Source organism: Alosa sapidissima, chromosome 10 (genome assembly GCF_018492685.1).
Source record: "Alosa sapidissima isolate fAloSap1 chromosome 10, fAloSap1.pri, whole genome shotgun sequence".
Lineage (NCBI taxonomy): Eukaryota > Metazoa > Chordata > Actinopteri > Clupeiformes > Clupeidae > Alosa > Alosa sapidissima.
This window is the reverse complement of record NC_055966.1, coordinates 21,402,526-21,422,009: the sequence shown is the minus strand read 5'-3', so window position 1 is coordinate 21,422,009 and position 19,484 is coordinate 21,402,526. Positions and strand designations below refer to the sequence as shown.

Below are 19,484 nucleotides of genomic sequence, written 5' to 3'. Positions count from 1 at the left end.
CATCTGTCTGGTGAGCCAAAGACAAATGTCCACTATGGTGTAGGCTAGCTAGCCTAGCCTACATTAAAGATTTATTTTATTCTATTCTAATCCACCATGCATAGGCTAATGTAGGGATGGAGAATGCTTTTCAAGCCTAGCCTATAGGCTATTTAGGATTCAGCTGAAAAACTCTAGCGCTCTTGAAAAACTTGTTTGGAAAAGAATGGATAGGCTATCATGTGATGTCGTGGTCTTATCGCCCTCTCACGGTGAATTGCACGGATGAATATTACATGATTTTATGCTTCTTTGTCAATCGGACCTTCGTCAAAATGAAACGCCATTGTGTGACAAGTGTAAAAATAGCGGCCTGGTTGAACATGCATTGAAATAACCGAACATAATTGAACATAACCTGAACAAAACCTACCCCCTACCAGGTTAAGTTCAGAGCCTATGTTACCATAGGCTAGTTACTTACATAGCCTGATCATATTTGAGCGTTCTGGAACTGAAATCCCAGGTTTACCGCTAACTCTGGGTTAACATACCCAGTTAAGCCAGTAAACCCGCTTTCTGGAATACCCTTCTGGTGCTCTGAGAAGAATGCAGTAAGCACACCCTAGCTAGCATGAAAACACAGCCTATATGTCTCCATTAGGTGCAGGAAATACATCAGCGTGCATATACAAATGATCACAAAATTGCTAAAGTTTAACTATGAAGAGTATGAATGTCTCCATTTAATGGATTCTGTAGGCCTACCTTATCAAGGCTTTGCTCAAATGTGTATGTATCTATTGTTATTGATTTTCTGTCTACAACCTCTGTTGTTCTAATTATTTCAGCTTATATCAGAATAAAGCAATATGTATATGTTTTATCATTTTATAAGTGACTATTTTGTGTTGTCAAGTCATTTTATTTGTATAGAACATAAAATGACTTGACCCAGAGTTGACCCAAAGTGCTTCACAAATTGTGAGGTTAGACACGACACACATACATGCACACACACGACACGCACAAACACGCACACAAACACATAAACACACATACACACACACACCCTCACACACATGCACATACACACACACACACAAACACACACAAAAAAACACACACAAAACACATATACACAAAAACAACCACACACTCAATTACAAACACACAAAAAAGGAACAAAGTAGGAAATGAACACAATTTGACAAGCATGACTTATTTTTGTGGAAAAAATGTGCTGGACTGGGTGGCGGTCATATTTTGTACCGATCTGCGGTACATCTAGTTTTATCTGCTACTATGATGAAGTGAGGCAATGATATCCTGCCAAGGTGTACTGTCCTATTTTGTAGGCTACTACAGGTAAGAAAATTTACGTTTTTGGAGTGGTTTAGGGGTTTTATAATATATCAATAACTAGATATTCCACCAAAATATGATGGTTAACAGTAAGCAAGCTAGTTTTTATCTGGTAGCTGAGCTTAAACTACACCTAAAGATTAGTCTGCTTTTAGCATGTGAGCTGGCTACGTCATAAGAAAACATAACGTATGTGAACTATTTTGTATTGGTATAGTCATTTCTGATTTCATACAATCAATATTTGTCTCTCGTAGCATTGTTCTTGGCTACTAGAGAAGGGCCTGTTGCTTGTATTTTCTGTGTAAAAATGTGTCATCTCCAGCTCTATGTTACCAAAATCAATAACCAAGACAGGAGGAAACAAGATGTTACTTGGTTTGAATATGGCCTGCTCCCAAAATGACACAGAAATGTTGGCATTTAGTTAATAAATGACTATAATGAAAAAGGGTGTACTTGCATGTAGATCATGATTTTCTCACTTCCGACATAATTCAATTCATAAGTGTAATTAATGCCAAACTGAATTAAATACATTTTTCTATAGGTTTTTAGACCAACATGTTTTAAACTGAGATATTCAGTAGCCCTAGGCTTCTAATCCACAGTGTTTAGATACAACCCCAAATCAGAAAAAGTTGGGATGTTGTGTAAAATGCAAATAAAAACAGAATGTAATAATCTGCAAATCTCATAAACTCATATTTAGTTGCCAAAAGGACACAGACAACATATCAAATGTTGAAAATGACAAATTTGACTATTTCATGGAAATATATGCTCATTTTGAATGTGAAACCAGCAACACATTTCAAAAACAGTTAGAAAGGGGGTAACAAAATGCTGGAAATGCTGGATTTAGGGTAACTGTTTAGGGTAACTGGGAACATTGGGTATGAAAAAGAGCATCCCAGGGAGGCAGAGTCTGAAATTCAAAATTATTATATATTTTCCATGAAATAGTCAACATTTTCATTTGTCAACATTTGATATGTTGTCTGTGTCCTTTTTGCTGTATGACATTTTTCAAGACTTGTATATTATCACATTCTGTTTTTCTTTGCATTTTACACAACGTCCCAACTTTTTCTGATTTGGGGTTGTAATGTTCCCTGAAAGTGGATGTTCTGTTTATGTTTATGCAAACTCAAACCTCTGCCTCTTGCAATGATGAGCTTGAAGATGCTGTAGGCTACATAAGCTTACCAGTGACAGAACACAATGCAGCCTTTTTTCGCCACAGGAGTGCCAGTTATACATTGGATGAGGGCTAGTTATCCTTTTGAAAATAATAAATCAGATTGTCAAAGGCTGTTATTGACATGCTTTTGGTGTTGATACAGCTTATGAGAGAAGACAGTTTCTGCCTTCACAACATTTTTCAAAGTAAAAACACATTTCGACAGTTGGACAGAGGAGGGTCACCAGATAAAATGTTTAAGAACCATGTTTAAGAACCATAGACCCCTATATGTATATGATTGCGAGTGGCAGGTGCTCATATTTTAATTATTAAAAAGTCTTCAGAAAAGTCCTGTCAACATGTCCCATTCTTTATCCCACAACAATTATTAACATTTCTGAGCACTTATATCAGACATTGGTGTATATCAAAGTGTTTAATGCATGTGTGTGTGTGTGTCTGTGTGTGTCCCTATTGGTGGTGGTCTCTGCAGGTCCATACTGTAGTTTAATTAGAGCAGCAGAAATCACACTTAATCAACCACAAAATGGTGCAATCAGTCCTCGCAATAATTCTCAATACAAACCCGAGTCCCAAACCCAAGTCCCAATGGGCACTTGAGCCCAAAAGTGGTATGGACACTGTAGTACCTTGGCCCCTGTTTCCCTAACTCTGTTCCCACTTGTCTCACTATCATGTGTCATCATCACAAGTTTAGGTATGGAACCAGAGGCTTTTGGAAGAGAGGCCAAACTTTGATTCTGTTTTTACCAGGACATCTGGTAACTGTGTGCACTGCCACTGAAAACTCTGTAGGCTACGAGATGCACATTTCATGTGCAGACACCTATATCAGTGAGATATTGGTCAATACCAGAAGAATTCTGGTGAACCATTAATGTTTATGGAGGAGCAGTCAAAGGCCAAGCTGAGATAAGACTGTAAAGAAATTAGGACACCGAGAATGATAAACACATATTGGTCTCTTTCCCACATATTTATCATACAAGTATGTCACATGACAACATTCTTATGTTTTAATAGACCATTTCCAGGCAGTGGAGAACATGACGATATGAATCCATTGTTCTCAATTTATCATTTCTCAACTCAAAACACATTTTTATTCTCAAGCATTTAACTCAGTTTAAGAGTGGTCCTTGTTGCCTTTTTGTTTTGGTCTTTGAAATCCATTTCTGATGGGCCTAATGGCTACACCACACAAGCAATGTAGGCTATGTTTTCAACACCATGGTGATGGTAATTTCAGTACATTGAGCGCAGATTTGCATTTTGGAAAAAAGAGACAATAGAAATGCACTACTTAGTATTAGGTCATGCTGAATACAAGCTTAGTGCACTACTTAGTATTAGGTCATGCTGAATACAAGCACCAACACAAGTAAACTAAGATAACACCCCCCCCCCCCCCCCCAAGTGGGCAGCACCTATTCCGATTAGTGACGCAGGTTCAGACAAAGTTGTCAAGAACAAATAATCTCAGACAGTTGGTTATTGCTGTTGATCGTCATAGCCACACAGGGATTTCTGTTTTCATTCTACTTTCAAATAGAAATCATCAGAAGTAAGTCAGTGATACTTATTTGTTTGCTTCTTCAACTTGGTCAACATCTTTGTGAGCAGCCTAGTGTCTATTGATAATATAGACACATTGCGCTTTATGTTACAAGAAAATACTACCTTTTGATAGCCATTGTCTGTTGTTAGCAAGTGTGACCTAATATACAGTAGCAAGACAAGTTCATAAGCATTGTAGGGAGAATTTCACGGTGGGGAGGTGGCGTTTTGGGGCCGGGCTGATTAGGCTACTGTGAGCTCAAAAAGCGCATGATAGCCCATGGCTGTTTGAATATTGTATTTGCTGTGCCCTCCGATGATTTAGCATACTAAATAAAATTATATTAGTAGTCAACAATGCCACACAACCGAACCTAAGCTTATTGACACACGTTAACATATGGAAATAACCTAGTTTGAGCTAGTATAAGTATAAGTATATATACTCTTTTGATCCCGTGAAGGAAATTTGGTCTCTGCATTTATCCCAATCCATGAATTAGTGAAACACACTCAGCACACAGTGAGGTGAAGCACACACAAAAGCTAGAAATGTCTCGGTAATGTGTTGTCCCACTCCACCCCTGTAGGCCTACACTTTTTCACCCACAAAAAAACGTTGTAGCCATATTAGTACGGTGTCTTGTGTAATCCCGCAGTATTTTCTTGTAAAAAAATATTTTTTTGCATATTTAGCTAGTATAGAGTCTAAGGAACAAGATTTTTTTTTTGTCTTCAAATTTTCACAATCCATTTTCACACTTATGTGACATATAATGCATAATGCATTTATATAATGCATAATTTAGACTGGGACTACTATCACTTGGGGGTCAAATGTGAGAAAACACTGGTAAAGAGGGTATTTTGCCTAATTTTTGGGTGCTGATTCTGAATATCATATTTACTTAGCTGATTTTTTTGTTTTAAACCTGCTAATTAGCATTTGCGGCCTAAAACTGGCCTCCATAGGCAACAAAGAACGGGTGAATAGGTAAAAAATGTAACTCCTTGATATTCTTATGAAACTTTTACTAGTTGATTATTTATGTAGAGACAATATTTCATTACAAGTTTTCTGAAAATATATGTTTATAGATGTAATTTAACAATATCTCATCAATTATGCACTAATTTGCATACATTTCAATTACAGACATCTGAATATTGGATAGTTAACATTGAATGTCGTCTGGGAAAAGGCGCCTAGCGCCAGTCCTAGGCATACCAGTCAACATTTAGCTTTCCAAAAACGGGAGATTTTTTTTTTTCCGGGGGGTGGTGTGTGTGTGTGTGTGTGTGTGTGTGTGGGGGGGGGGGGGTGTTCAGTGTTTGTACCGAATCAGTGTTTTCATATTTAACATGTTTCATACACGTGTTTCAACACTGCATTTCGGTCGTTGCTTTTACCTTACCATTACCATATGCATGGCAGTTATGTATCCACCAGCTGCCTGCCTGCAGCCTACTTCCAAAACTCCAAAGCTGCTTGCTGTCAGATTTGGTTCCGAGGACACAGTTCAGTGTATCAACAACACTCAAAAACAGTTTATGTGATGTGTTAATCAATTAAATTACCAACAATTTACAACAGCTAGTTCTGGAGTAGGTCATTCAACTAGCCCGCTTGCTTACGAGATTCAGACTGCGTGCAGTCGGCACCCGCTTCCTTATTTGGGTTTTGGGTTGCCAGGTTTTAACCCTATGACAAAATGGTTGAAATTGAAAGTAAGTGATTATGTATGTGTAGGGTGTATTTCATACACAATCTGGCAACCTGGGAGATGTCAGACTAATAGAAAAAATGAATGGATCAATGATTTTAAAATGAAGTTTGAAGGCCATGCAAATTTCGAGAATTTTCCGGGAGAAATAACTGTGTACGTTCACTGTGTACACTGACAACAATCCCCTTCAATACCTGCAGTCAGCGAAACTGGGCGCTCTGGAACATTGCTGAGTTTCTCAGCTTGCCCTCTTCATTACAATATCCAATATCGTCCTGGGACAGCTAATTGCAATGCCGATACCCTTTCTAGGCTTCCCACAAGCCCCACTAACACTTTGCGATCTGTGTCACACGGCCTGGACATTCCCCTGCCGCTTGCCATAGCCAACATGCAAGCGTCCTATCCAAGACTCTTGGATGACAGAATCTTGTATGGTGGACACCATCCCTGGTCTTTTGATCCCGTGAGAGACATTTGGTCTCTGCATTTATCCCAATCCGTGAACTAGTGAAACACACTGCACACAGTGAACACACAGTGAGGTGAAGCACACACTAATCCTGGCGCAGTGAGCTGCCTGCAACAACAGCGGCGCTCGGGGAGCAGTGAGGGGTTAGGTGCCTTGCTCAAGGGCACTTCAGCAACCCTCCGGTTACAAGTCCAAAGCACTAACCAGTAGGCCACGGCTGCCCCCAGTGGATGGGACCTTGTGGATGGGACCTTGTACCGAGCGATCCAGGCTCCTCCTTCCAGGGATTCAGTGCTGCAGCTTTTACTGCCAAAGGTGTTGCGTGTCGAAGTGCTCAATAGCCTACACAACAACCATGGCCATCTGGGGGTGGATAGGACCATAGATTTGATATGACAGAGGTGCTACTGGCCCCAGTTTTTACTGGGCGGTGGTAGTGTAGTGGTTAAGGAGCTGGGCTAGCGTGCAGTAGCTTGAAAGTTGTCGGTCCCCTGCTTTCACTGTTATGCCCTTGAGCAAAGCACTTAACCCCAATTGCTCTGGGGACAATGTGATCCCTTGTAATATAGCTGACATACAGTATGTAAGTGACTTTGGTCAAGAAGTGTCTGCTAAATGTAATGTACATGTAAACTCTTTTGCAAGAACCATTTTTACGGTCGCCACAAAATCCAGGATACATGGGTGTCTACCAAGTATGAAATTGTGGAGCGTCTGGATGGAATTGGCACACAATATAAGATCAGGCCGTATGGGGAAAAGGGCCCCTTGAGACCATGCATTGCTCCGAGCTTAAACCTGTTCCCACCGGTCAAGATACCTCCAGCCCACTAGCACTGGCTGCTCCACAGCCTCGTGGGGGTATCGGGAGGGAACCAGGCCTTGGTAACCCTGCAGTTGGAGACCTGTTGAGGGTAGCCATAGTCCACACCAGGACTAGTGCTTAGCATCACAGTGACCAAGATGGTGTTAACTTTAGCCTTGACCAACTGCCCTAGGCTCATATAGAGGGCGTACCAGATGTCCAACCCCCCACAAACAGCGCCAGCCACCTGGCAGTGGCACCATTTAGCACAGACACTTTGGAAGAACCAGAGCTGGCCCCAAGTATAGCAGCAGGTGAAGATTTTCCAATCGTGCCCCCTGGAAGAGTTGGGTTTGAACCCTGATCCGGTTCTATCCTTCCGACGTTCCACTCATAATACTGCCGGACAGCATTCAAACCTCTTCCACCTCCCACAGTCTGTTTCACATGAGTTCTCTGCCAGTGTAGAAGAAGTAAATATTCTCCCCGTCCCCTTCAGGCCTTGGCAGTAGATAGGTATACTACCAGAACGGTGGACTTTAAAGCCAGGTGTGTATGTGGAAAGGCTGACCTGCAGCGCTGGCGCACACGCCCACCCGTGGGTGGGGATCATATACGTAGCTTCCTCTCTGGGAGAACAATGCCGGTCATTTGAATTGTTTGGCGCATGGGTGCTTGTGGTTGTTGTTGTTGGAAGAACATGGCTTTATTCTTAATTCTAAGACTCCATTGCTTCTCTCGCACGCCCGGCCTTTTGGCTGTGGATAACACGTTGCTTTTAAAGAGAGCAAATGCACATGGTTTAGTGTCTGAGCAATGTTTTCCCTTGAGTTATTTGTTTTTTTGTATTAGTTCAGGCTGTGAGAGGGTTATCCGTGGTTTGTCTGTTTGTTTGTACCTTATATTCTTTTGTTTGTTAATTTTGCCTACTGTTACTCAACTACCCATGCCTATGACACCTAGTGGTGTACTGTGTTGCCTGTACTATATAGATTATTTATTACTATATAGAACACAAATTTCTCTTAAGGACAATAGAATGATATGGCAGGTCAAGGAAAGCATCAAGAAAAGCAAAGATTAAGAAATCGTTTTTGACATAGGCAACAAGAGTGGAGGTATTTTTACACTTTTCAGACACTCAATGTTTGAAAACTATGGATATTGTTTTAGAACCAACAACCTTTCTACATTATCTGGGGGGTTTGTGTGCAAAAAGTGGAATCAATTGTGAAAAAATGAGAAGAAAATGTGAAAATCACTTTTCGGACTAATTATAATCGCTTATTTTAAGACATACAGATAAAAAAACTAAAGATGGATCGTGAAAATTTGAAGACAAAAAAAAAATCTTGTTCCTTAGACTCTATATTAGCAAAATATGCAAAAAAAATCAATTTTTACATGAAAATCCAGCGGAAGCCTATTTTCCAAACACAGCGTACTGTACTAATTGTGACAGATAGTGGTTGGACACTTCTTTAACTTATTTAATGAGACGCAGATTCAGCTCAGTTAAGTCAAAAGTGTGTTTGCGCGTAGCCTAGCATACATTTGGGAATAAAGACATAAACAAGAGTTGATCAGACTTTTTCCAGAACGTATTGTTATCTCACTGTTCTGCAACCGTTCAGTTGCTTATTTCAAGTTTGTGCAGCTTCCAACAGGAACCATGGCCAACTCTGTTCCCTCCACCAATGGCTTTGTGGTGGTCACTCATTTGTACCCACATCAAGGTGCCCAAAGTGTGACTTCACCCCAGAGCAGAGTTGATTCAACTCCATCCTCTATGCTTGGGAAATTCCTTAAAGGAGAACCAGCTGCCTTGGGGGTGAGTTTATGATTAGTACATTTCCAAATAACCCAGATGACTAATAACCAGGGTTGAAATTGGCCCAATAATCCAAGTTACATGTAACCCACTAGTAGCCTTATTCATAGACAGAATCAAGTTGAAGTTGTAGCCTACTTTCAAGTTCTGGAACAAGAAGTTAAGAAGTCAAGAAGAACATACAGTAATGTGATTGTTTTTTTCCCCAGACAGTTCAAATAATGATTGGCGTGGTTATATTCTTGTTTGGTATTGTGACGACAGTTTCGGCCTCGACAATATCCTCTTACTCTGGTATCATGTTCTGGGGAACCATCATTGTGAGTTTTTTATGTACTATATTATTTCTCCTTTAAAAATGCATAACTAAATAAGTTTGTTTAAACCTTCAGTCTAACTTTGTTTACATTAGCATGGTCTTTCCTAATGTATTATATGTGTTTGTGCTTTCAGTACATCACTGCTGGTTCTCTCACAGTTAGAGCCAATAAGAATCTCAATCCCTGTTTGGTGAGTATTTGATGATAGACACTGACAGCAGTCCTTTACCTTAATCCAACATCATTAATCTCGTTCTTAGAAAGTCTCTTGCCATTGAGAGGCACAAGTAACAAACCAGAACTTCCTGCTCCCAACATCTTAAGAGACATCGAAGCGATAAATACAAAGAACGCTACTGTAGGTGAAATTCAAGACTCTTTTCCTCAGTGGTTCCTTGTTGGTGGAATTAGTTGCCCAGTGTTCTCCGTTCCTGTGATAGTTTTGGGTCTTTCAAGAGGGGTCTAAAGGCATATCTGTTCAGCATGAACTTAGTTAATTAAGCGTTTCTTATAAGGTTTGTATATTATGTCATGGTATATTATAGTATTTTTTTTTCGTTGTTTATTTGTATTAGGTTATTGCTTGCATTGACATGATTGTTTATTATGACGGCAGCGTCATCAACTTCCTGAATTTTTGGTCAACGATTCCCGGGACACCGAAACACCGGAGGAAAAGGAAACTTGGTGGGCATGTAGCCCCACTAAACTTTACGGAAAAAGATTGTTGGGTCCCTGGGGTCCAAACCCCACACCCGCCCACCCTCCGTGTTGGGCCCCCCTAGCCCTTGTGAAATTGTCATTGTGTAATTGCCTTCAGCCTCGTTCCTATGGCCGAATTACAGCCATGCCCTTATCCTTTACCAACCCCACTCCCACTCGTGTCATATTGCTTAAAGGAGAATTCCGGTGTGATATTGACCTAAAGTGTGTTGAAACATGATACCGAGTGTGAACGTATGTTTCATAGCTCACCTCGGCTTGTCCCCTGCACTCAGAAATCTGGCGCTAGTTAGCCAATGCTACCAACACAGTGTTTCGTTGTGGTGCCTCGGGCATCGGCCTAGCCATGCAAATAAATCACTGTTTTACACCATTTACGAGGCTCAAAGTAGCTCCATACTTCATTGGTAGACTTCCGAGGGCCTTGACATTTAAAACGAGACATAGAGAACTTTGAAAAAGCACTGGTAGTTTATTTACAAGACGATTTATACAGACAGTACCTTAAGGAATTTTACCGTTCGACGGCATCTTGAATTTAGTCATGATAAGTCGAGCGACGAGTACGAACGAACAGGTATGATAAGGGATCAGATTCCAAAAATAATTCAGTGGAAATGCATGGATTCAGTTGCTTCCGTAGCAGCAACTGGAATCCATGCATTTTCACAGAATTATTTTTGGAATCTGATCCCTCATACCTGTTCGTTCGTACTCGTGGAGGACCACCGGCCGAGAGTTTTGAGGGCTTGATGGACAGACCGTTATTTGCCGCAGTGGTGGCTGCACCATTTCTAAAAGAAGGAGTTGAGTAACGGTCTTCTGGGATTCCGACTTGCGTTAGAACAGCTTTGAGCTGCATTTGAAACCAGAAGCGAGTGACGTAGCGTCCGTCGTCTGTAGCAAAGGGATCAGTGCAGGGGAGTACAGCTTGCAGTTGCAGAGCTCAGGGTCAGTGCAGGTGAGTACAGCTTGCAGTAGCAGAGCTCGGGATCAGTGCAGTGGGAATAGAGGACTGATGGAGTTGCTGATGTTCATGGCACGTGATTCGAAGATTTGTGAGTGATTCATAAAGTTAACCTTCCAAATTACAATCTACAATTCTGCTGTTTGGCAAGATCCCTAGCCAGGATCATGGAGTGCTTTGCAGGGATCATGCAGGAGTGTACTGCTGAGGATGCATGTCCGGGGGGGGTCGGACATCCATTTTTTTTGTTATTCAGCACCCCTGGTCAAAAATAGCTTCCCGCGCGCCTGCCTTAAAACCAATGAGGGTTACATGTGCAAAAAATTTAAAATGCATTTTGCAGATAAAATCAAATATATGCTATAAGGGAAACTTAGACAATACACACATGGTGTGAATATAAGGATAGTTACTGAAAGGTGATAAATGGGTGTTACAGGTTTCTACTTTGCTGTATTAAGTTTGTAGAAAACACTGAGCTACCTAGCATTATGGTAGCCGATCTAGAGAATAAATATGAACCTGTAGCAAACACTTTAATAGAGGCAGTTTGCATTCAAGAGCATAAGAAGAAATTTAGAGAACGAGAGCAAGCGGCTAGGCTGGAATAGGTTAGGCATTGACATGAAGATTAGTACAAGTGAAGTAGCCTGGCCTCTGCCTGCCTACGTACTTCCGCTCGATTTCTTTTCCCTACAGTACTCCGTCTGGAATAGGTTGATTCGCCCTTGTTGACTTCGGTAGTTGGGCAGCCGACCCAACCAGAGAACAGAGGGCGTCCTTGAGAGCGTTTACGTTACACAGGTATGGTGTTTCAATTACTACGTCCCCGCCCCCGAAGCAGACTGCTTGGAATACATCAACGTAGGAAGCGAAAAGGGCTTATGAAATCTTTGAGCAAATGTGAATAAAAGGCACAAATAAGGTTGGTATGAGTTATTTTAGCTCTTTCTAGTTTAGCCTATTAACAGGAGTGTCACGAACGAAGTCACAGTTGAGTAGGATGTTATATTGTCAGCTTTGTCATTCCTTAATTTTGTCACTTGAAATACGAACGTACCCAAGTCAAACTTTAGTTTAGTAGGCTACATGGTCACGTCAAAATCACTATTTTTTCACATGAACTCGAGCATTGAGAACATTGTTTGTGTACACATAGTTTACTAAAAAGAAACATTTTGGACAACTCCTTGCAAGATGGCAAGATGGCAGCGAGCAGAAAAAACAAGTGAGTTGTTCAAAACCTTTCTTTTAGTAAACTCTGTGTACACCAACAAAGTTCTCAATGCTCGAGTTCATGTGTAGAGACACTGATGATACTTCGATCAAAGTTTCATGTTGTGTCGAGCCTTCTTAGTGTGGCGCCCCCTACGGTACAGTTGACTACGCCACCCCTTGAGCTCGATTAGTAGGGTGTCAGGGCAAGGGGAACTCTTGTCCCGATTAAATGTACGCAACACAGGTTCCATAAAAGTAAAAAATCTTTATCAATAAATATTCTTGAAGGTGTTGTTTAATGGTCACCAGATAGGTAAAGCACATAGATAAGACATGGGTACAGTAAACGCCCAACCATCGGCACAGGAGCCAGTAGCGCCTTAGAGAAAAACTAAGGGAGGCTAAGGTCTTGAGATCACACGTAAACAAAGACACAAGACTTCTTTAAGTGATACACGCTAGAGTTCAATGTACACACTGCAAACCTCACAGCACTCTGATGAACATGGTTTAAAGACGTGGTTTAGAGATTTACACTACACAGCACTGCAAACTCCAAACTTTAAGTGAGAACGAGTGAAAGAAACCCGCTCTCCCATGAAGTCTTCTACTCATGCCCTATCCTGGCCGCACCCACCTAGGCTGGCTACGGGAGGGGAGGGGAATTAAAGAAGTAAAAAATAAAGAAAAAACACTCTAGCCCGTGGCTACAATATCTACACGCACATACAACTACTACCCCCACAGGCTAGAGGAAAAATAAGAAATCAAGAAAACAAGGACAGGTACCTAAACAATGAGCAGCACACACATGCAATCATACTGTAGAGAACAGCAACTAGCGAAAGGGCGTAGCTGTGCAGATCTGTCGTAGGGTTAACAATGTAGGAGGAGCGCTAAGTTTACAGGTCACACCCCACCGCAGACACAGTACTCATCGGAGCTTGTTACACCTGAACCGTGTTGGTATCACTCGGAACGCGCTTGCCCACATCGGCTACTGTCTACCGCAGAGACTACCACGGCTCAGTCAGCGTCTGCTTCCCAACGCACTTAACACTCCAATGCAGCACCCAAATCTCTGCTACATTCAACAAAGCGAGGGATAAAATGACAATATCCCGGTCTAAGGACCCCAGGAGTCTATGGGTGCATTCAGAGCACCTCGGAATGACAAGGACCGCCCCCATGGCTACTTTGTTTTTCTGACAGCAAGTGTTCAAGTGCTTTGCCATCGAATGTGTGACAAACACGGATGCCACAACAAAGGTTAAAAAATACACTCACTAATCCTAAACAAACAACTGTATTTGCTTAAAATATAGTGTAAGATGCTCGTGAAAGAAAGATATGCAGCTTTTCAAGTGATAAAAAGGGCAAATTCCCAAGTTCACATTAAAACTGTTGGACATGAAAGGCCACATGGACTACAAACGAACTACAAACGAACTACAACGTGACGACAAAAGTGATGAAGAGCCCCTAACTATGCAACTCTGTTAGCAAAATCTAGCCCCAGTTTCCGACCTCTGACTCACACATTAAGTGACGTGAATGACGCCGAATGATGTTTTCACTCGGAGAAAGGTTTTTCCGAAGCCCATGAAAGGTGTTACGTGGTTCAATCAGTGCCCATCCCACCCGGCAATTAATGACGTAATTGGAGCATGAGAGAGTGTGTAGGCAAGGGAGAGAGTGAGTGAGTTTAAGAGAGAGTGTAAGAAATACACTTAGGGATCCTACCCCTAACCTGGCCCACAGGCTACAATCGTGTTTGAAAAATAGCGATTTTGACGCGATTGTATCAAAAAAGTAGTGGCCCTATAGGATTCCCATTCAAAAGGTAAATTCACTCGAAAACGACAACGCATACAAGCTTAAAAGTGGCGCTTTGGACGCACTTATGCATTTAAATGAAACTTGGATAAATTCATAAAACACCATATGATGCATTTTGGCGAGAGTTAGATGAAACGTGTGACTGTTTGCTGCACGCTTGCTTGTTATGGGCGTGATGCAGAGAAACTTCTCTGTATGACGAAACGCCGGTTGTTAGTGATTGGTTGAAAGTGGTTCAAAGGAACAATGATTTTTTTAAACTTAAAACGTTGCCCTCCCACCCGGAAATAAATGTCTGCCTATGGATCTAGGCCAGACTCTCTGCGAAGTCAGAGAGTCTGGTTTCCAGGCCACAAGTGAAGAGTCTGAAGCAAGGGTGTAGGTTTGGTCTGAGCTTTGGTGGGGACACTACTTACCACACCCCCCCCCCCCCGAAAAAAAGCCACTCAACTCTTTCACCAGCCACTATAGATATATAAAATGATTAAAATGTGCTACTGTCCAACTTGATCTAACTATACTGTGTAGCCTAGAGTGCTGAAATGTGGTCAGTTCAGAGATGCTTGTTATCCTGCAGGAAAAAAACAATATTCTAGCTTTTGTAACTGTGTCAGTACATCACACAGTTCTTCTGATTGTTTTCCAAGAAACTACAGTGTCTCAGCTTCTCTGCACTGCACAGTCTAGCAGTTTTCTCTACCTATATTTCCTCTCTGCGCATGTGTCTGTGCTAGCAGTGGTAGGACAAATGTAGGACAAATGCAGGCTTCTTAGATTCAAAAGCAAACTTTACTTACAACTCGAGACAAGGGACAGAACAAAACCTGGGGTTTAAATACACAGGACTTAACAAAACTGTTAAACTTAACTTTACCCCCTTCCCTAAGAAGCCACACCCAAGTGAGCTTAATGACTACAGGCCTGTCGCTCTAACATCACACGTGATGAAGACAATGGAGCGACTGGTCTTATGCATACTCAGACCCCAAGTACGCCATGCACTCGACCCGCTACAGTTTGCATACCAGGAGAAAGTGGGCATTGACGATGCCATCACCTATCTCCTACACAGGACACATTCTCACCTAGACAAGGGGAAAAGTGCTGTGAGAATCATGTTCTTTGATTTCTCAAGTGCTTTTAACACCATTCAACCCCTCAGGCTGGGAGACAAGCTCTTGCAGATGGGTGTGGACGCTCACCTGGTATCCTGGATTACAGATTACCTGACCGAGCGGCCACAGTTTGCCAGATTGAAGAACTGTCTCTCAGACACTGTGACCTTTGTGCCCCCCACCAAATATGCCCAACTGAAGGCCAAGTGGCCTTCCCCCTAAACTGGTGAAATTCCAAGCCTGCCCTGTACACATCTGACTTCTGCTACAATACTGAGTCATGCCACATGCAGAAGTTTTCGGATGATACTGCAATTGTGGGGTGTGTCAGGGATGGGCAGGAGGATGAATACAGAAGCCTGGTGGAGAACTTTGTGCAGTGGTGCCAACTCAACACTTCAAAGACCAAGGAAATGGTGGTGGATTTCCGCAGGTCTAAGCCCGCTCTGCTACCAGTTTCCATTGATGGGGTCAATATGGAGGTGGTAAACTGGACAATAAACTGGACTGGTGAGCAAATACTGAAGCACTCTACAAGAAAGGGCAGAGCAGGCTGTACTTCCTGAGGAGGCTGCGGTCCTTCAATGTCTGCAGTAAGCTCCTCAGGATGTTTTAGACAGTCTGTTGTTGCCAGCGTCCTCTTCTATGCTGTGGTAAGCTGGGGAGGAAGCACAAAGAAGAAGGATGCTGGGCGACTAGACAGGCTAGTAAGGAAAGCTGGCTCTGTCGTGGGAGCCGAACTAGAGTGCATCACTTCAATATCAGATAAAAGGACCCTGAGCAAACTGATCAACATTTTGGACAATGAATGTCATCCACTCCACAGCACTATTATAAAGCAAAAGAGCTTGATCAGCTGGAGACTTCGCTCACTGCCATGCACAACTGACAGGCTGAAGAACTCATTTGTCCCCAGGGCCATTGAACTGTTCAATGCTTCACTAAAGGGAAGAGGAGAGATAGACTTCTCTGCATAGTCTGTATTGTTGCACTGTTTTGCAACCTTCACCATGACACTCACTCTCTTGAGCACCTTACCATGCACACAGTATTACAGGCCCAGTCCCGGCCGGCCCTGTCACTGCAAGCGCCTCATGCTTGATCATCTGCACACTAGATTTTTTTATTTAATTTATATAGTATATTTAGTATTTCGTTTTTCTTAACAATTTCCGATCTCACCAATTTCTATGATTCTTGTGACACTGAGTATTTATTATAAATGAAAAAAAAAAACTGATTGTGATTTTTTTGTGATCTTTGATTGTGGTTAGCTGAGGCATGCCCATAGCCACTGTAAAACTATCTGTAAACACACACCTTTTATTTCATTACATTACTTATACAATACGTGCATGATACAATATGAAGCATGGTCTAATCAAATGGGCCACTTTCAAGTATATTGGACTGAAATAGCTGCCGTGGTTATAGTGATGTGATTTCGGTTTTTTTTTTAGGTCAAAGCATCAATGGTGATGAACATCTTCAGCACAATAACTGCAGGGATTGGCATAATTATGCATAGCCTTGATTTATCTATCCCACTATATCCTTATTTCCACTGTTATGACGTCAGTTTTAATTACGATTGCTATATGATCGAACAGATTTACTGGGTAGGTATCCTAAACACTATACATTTTTACACAGCACATTCTGCTGCCCATGGAAATACCTTGATCTGTCTTACAGTCATGATGTATGATATTGGTTTCCCTACAATAGAGCAGGTCAATGGGGATTGCTGGAGTGATGCTGGTGTTGTCAGTGCTGGAGTTCATTGTTTCCATCTGTGTATCTGCATTTGCCTGCAAAGCCATCTGCTGCACTACGACTAATGTTCAGGTGAGTTTATATGCGATAAGTCTTCATAGTCCAGTAGTACTTTTTTGTCCAGTTAGTATACTGGGTATTGATACCCTTTTTACATGTTTTATATTTGTATTTGTTGCAGGTGCTATACCAGGTACCACCCTCTTTTACCACCTCCCACCTGTCTGCACCTCCACTGAACACCTCTGAGGTATGGAGTCCTGATCATAAACAGAAAAGATCATTAAGACTAGTCTGGAAGCCAGCCCAAATTTACCTGCCCACAAAATTTCAGGCCAGGAAATTCATTCCATTGAGAAGTCTATATACACGGTTAGGATGCTTTAGGCCAATCAAATTATTTTATGATGATTGACAAATGAGCAACAGTGAAGTAGTTCTCCATGTTACTTGAGCGTGCTTGAGATGATTTTGTTTACAACAAAAGCTAGATGTTTAGATGTCGTTATTATGTAAGATATTGACATTACCATAGCTTTTAACCCATTCGCGCTGGATGCTGCATAACGCAACATTCTAGCGCAGCATTGAGTCTCCCGCTGGTTGCTGCGTAGCCCAGCATGCTTTTTATTTCATGTTTCTAGGTGTACAGAGGCTTAGATATTAAGGTTTTGGTAGACGTTGACAATTCTTAGTATTTTTTCAGAAAACCCTCAGGAAATAAGGTTATTTAGTCTAGAATGGCATAGGATTCTATAGGCGTTTTTAGCAGGCATATTAGGAGTAAATGGGTTAAAGACAAACAGAAACCGTGATTAAGGCTTTTGACATCCTCAAATTTTGTGGGCGGAGTACATTCTTATCAGAATTTGAGTCTGGCTATGCCAAGCTACATTATGACTGACCCTTATTAAAAAAAAAACCAGATGCATAGATCCCTCAGCTAACATCTTGTGTGCTACTTTTCCAGATGCCTCCCTTCCAAAGCAGTGTGGTGCCACCTGCCCATCCTGCTGTTGATGGCCTGAAAGTTGGCAGACCTGAAGATCTGCCCCCAATATACACTGTCCAATAATGAGGCAAGGAACATCTACAGGGGAGGCATTATGTTTCTCTAAGTATCTCTTTAGTGTCTTCATTATGTTGTCAAAGTTTAAGTGTATGTAGGCACTATTTCTGAATACTCACTATCATCTATTACATTTCAACAGTAGTTATCTATAGTATGGTCCAAGTGACTTTGCATTCAATTGAAATATTTTACAACATCCTGGCCAGCCATGGAATAAAGCCACTAATGTGTGTTGGAACAAACATACAGAAAAACATTCTGTATGCGAGCCTCTCTCTTAGCATTGAATATGTGATTGACAATTAATTTAAGGTGAAGGGTAGACAATACCATTAATTGATAGAGATCTAATACATCTATTTAAACAAAGAGATAAGGCCTGGGAAAAGTATTGCCTGGCAAAGGACGTGGCAGACTGGACTGAATATAAGCACTTAAGAAATGCCTGTACAATGAAAACAAGGAATGCAAAATCCAATTGCTATACAAATCATTGTCTAATGACATCAAAAATCCTAAACAATTTTGGAAGATACTTAACGTTTTTTCTCTCTCTTTTGATATATTTTGGTTTTCTCTTGATTTAGGGTATGTAAATTGATTATTGAGAACTTGGGGATGGGGTGGGGTTGATGGGGTGAGGGAGAGCTATAGTCTGTATGCGTGTGTGTGTTTGCTTGTTCTGTACTGTTGTTGTCTTTTAGAGGACCTCCTCGAAAACAAGATGCTGCATCTCAAGGGGTTATCCTTCAAATAATAATACAATTTGTGATTATATAAGCTTAGATTTTTTTCCACTTTACTAAAATGAATTGGAGTGTTACAATGACAGAAGGCTTTATTGCCTGTAGCAGCATATGATTGCCAGTGAATTCCAAATGTATACACATTTGATTAAATATTTGATTCAAATACAAGGTGTCATTTATGTTCTTCCAATCCATGAAATGTTTAGTCTGACAAACCATACTGTTTTTGCGCTGCGTTTGCTGCAACAATTAGCTTCCACTAATCAATGGAACATGATGGCGGGCCATGAGTCTCTTTTATTTCTCATGTAAGGTCATTTATTTACTTGTTTAACAGCAGCAAGTGGAACTCCCCCACAACTGAAATTAAAGGAAGTAGACAGAATATACATGCAGGAAAAGGTCTCATGCTAAGTTTTATGAGGAACACAGAGTATGGTACAAAGATCACTCACACGCAATAGACAGCAGCATGACTTCCCAGTAATCAAAAAGCAACAAGGACACAATAAAACAGGAAGGATCTACCAGCAGTGGTTCTCAAACTTTTCACAATTAGTACCACCTCAGAAAACAATTGGGTCTCCAGGTACCATTATGTACATACTGTTTTGCATGTTTGTTTGTTTTTTTCAAGAAAGACTAAAACTAGTTTACATTTAACTTCAGTGATTGTTTGGTTAAGGAGTTTTTATTATATATGTTTTGATATCATTTGAGGTTATTATTTCGTCTTGATGAAAGAATGTCTCAGAGACTCCC

General features: G+C 41.3%; 1 protein-coding gene across 1 annotated transcript; it reads left to right on the top strand.

Annotated features, from left to right (window-relative positions):
- Positions 1-4,021: 4,021 nt before the first annotated feature.
- LOC121720945 (membrane-spanning 4-domains subfamily A member 4A-like) lies at positions 4,022-18,885 on the top strand. Its single transcript, XM_042107461.1, has 8 exons — positions 4,022-4,115; positions 8,770-8,943; positions 9,153-9,263; positions 9,397-9,453; positions 16,586-16,744; positions 16,854-16,973; positions 17,083-17,151; positions 17,872-18,885. Exons 2-8 carry the CDS (start codon positions 8,785-8,787, stop codon positions 17,974-17,976), a joined length of 780 nt encoding a protein of 259 aa, XP_041963395.1. The 5' UTR covers positions 4,022-4,115; positions 8,770-8,784; the 3' UTR covers positions 17,977-18,885.
- The last annotated feature ends 599 nt before the right edge of the window (positions 18,886-19,484 follow it).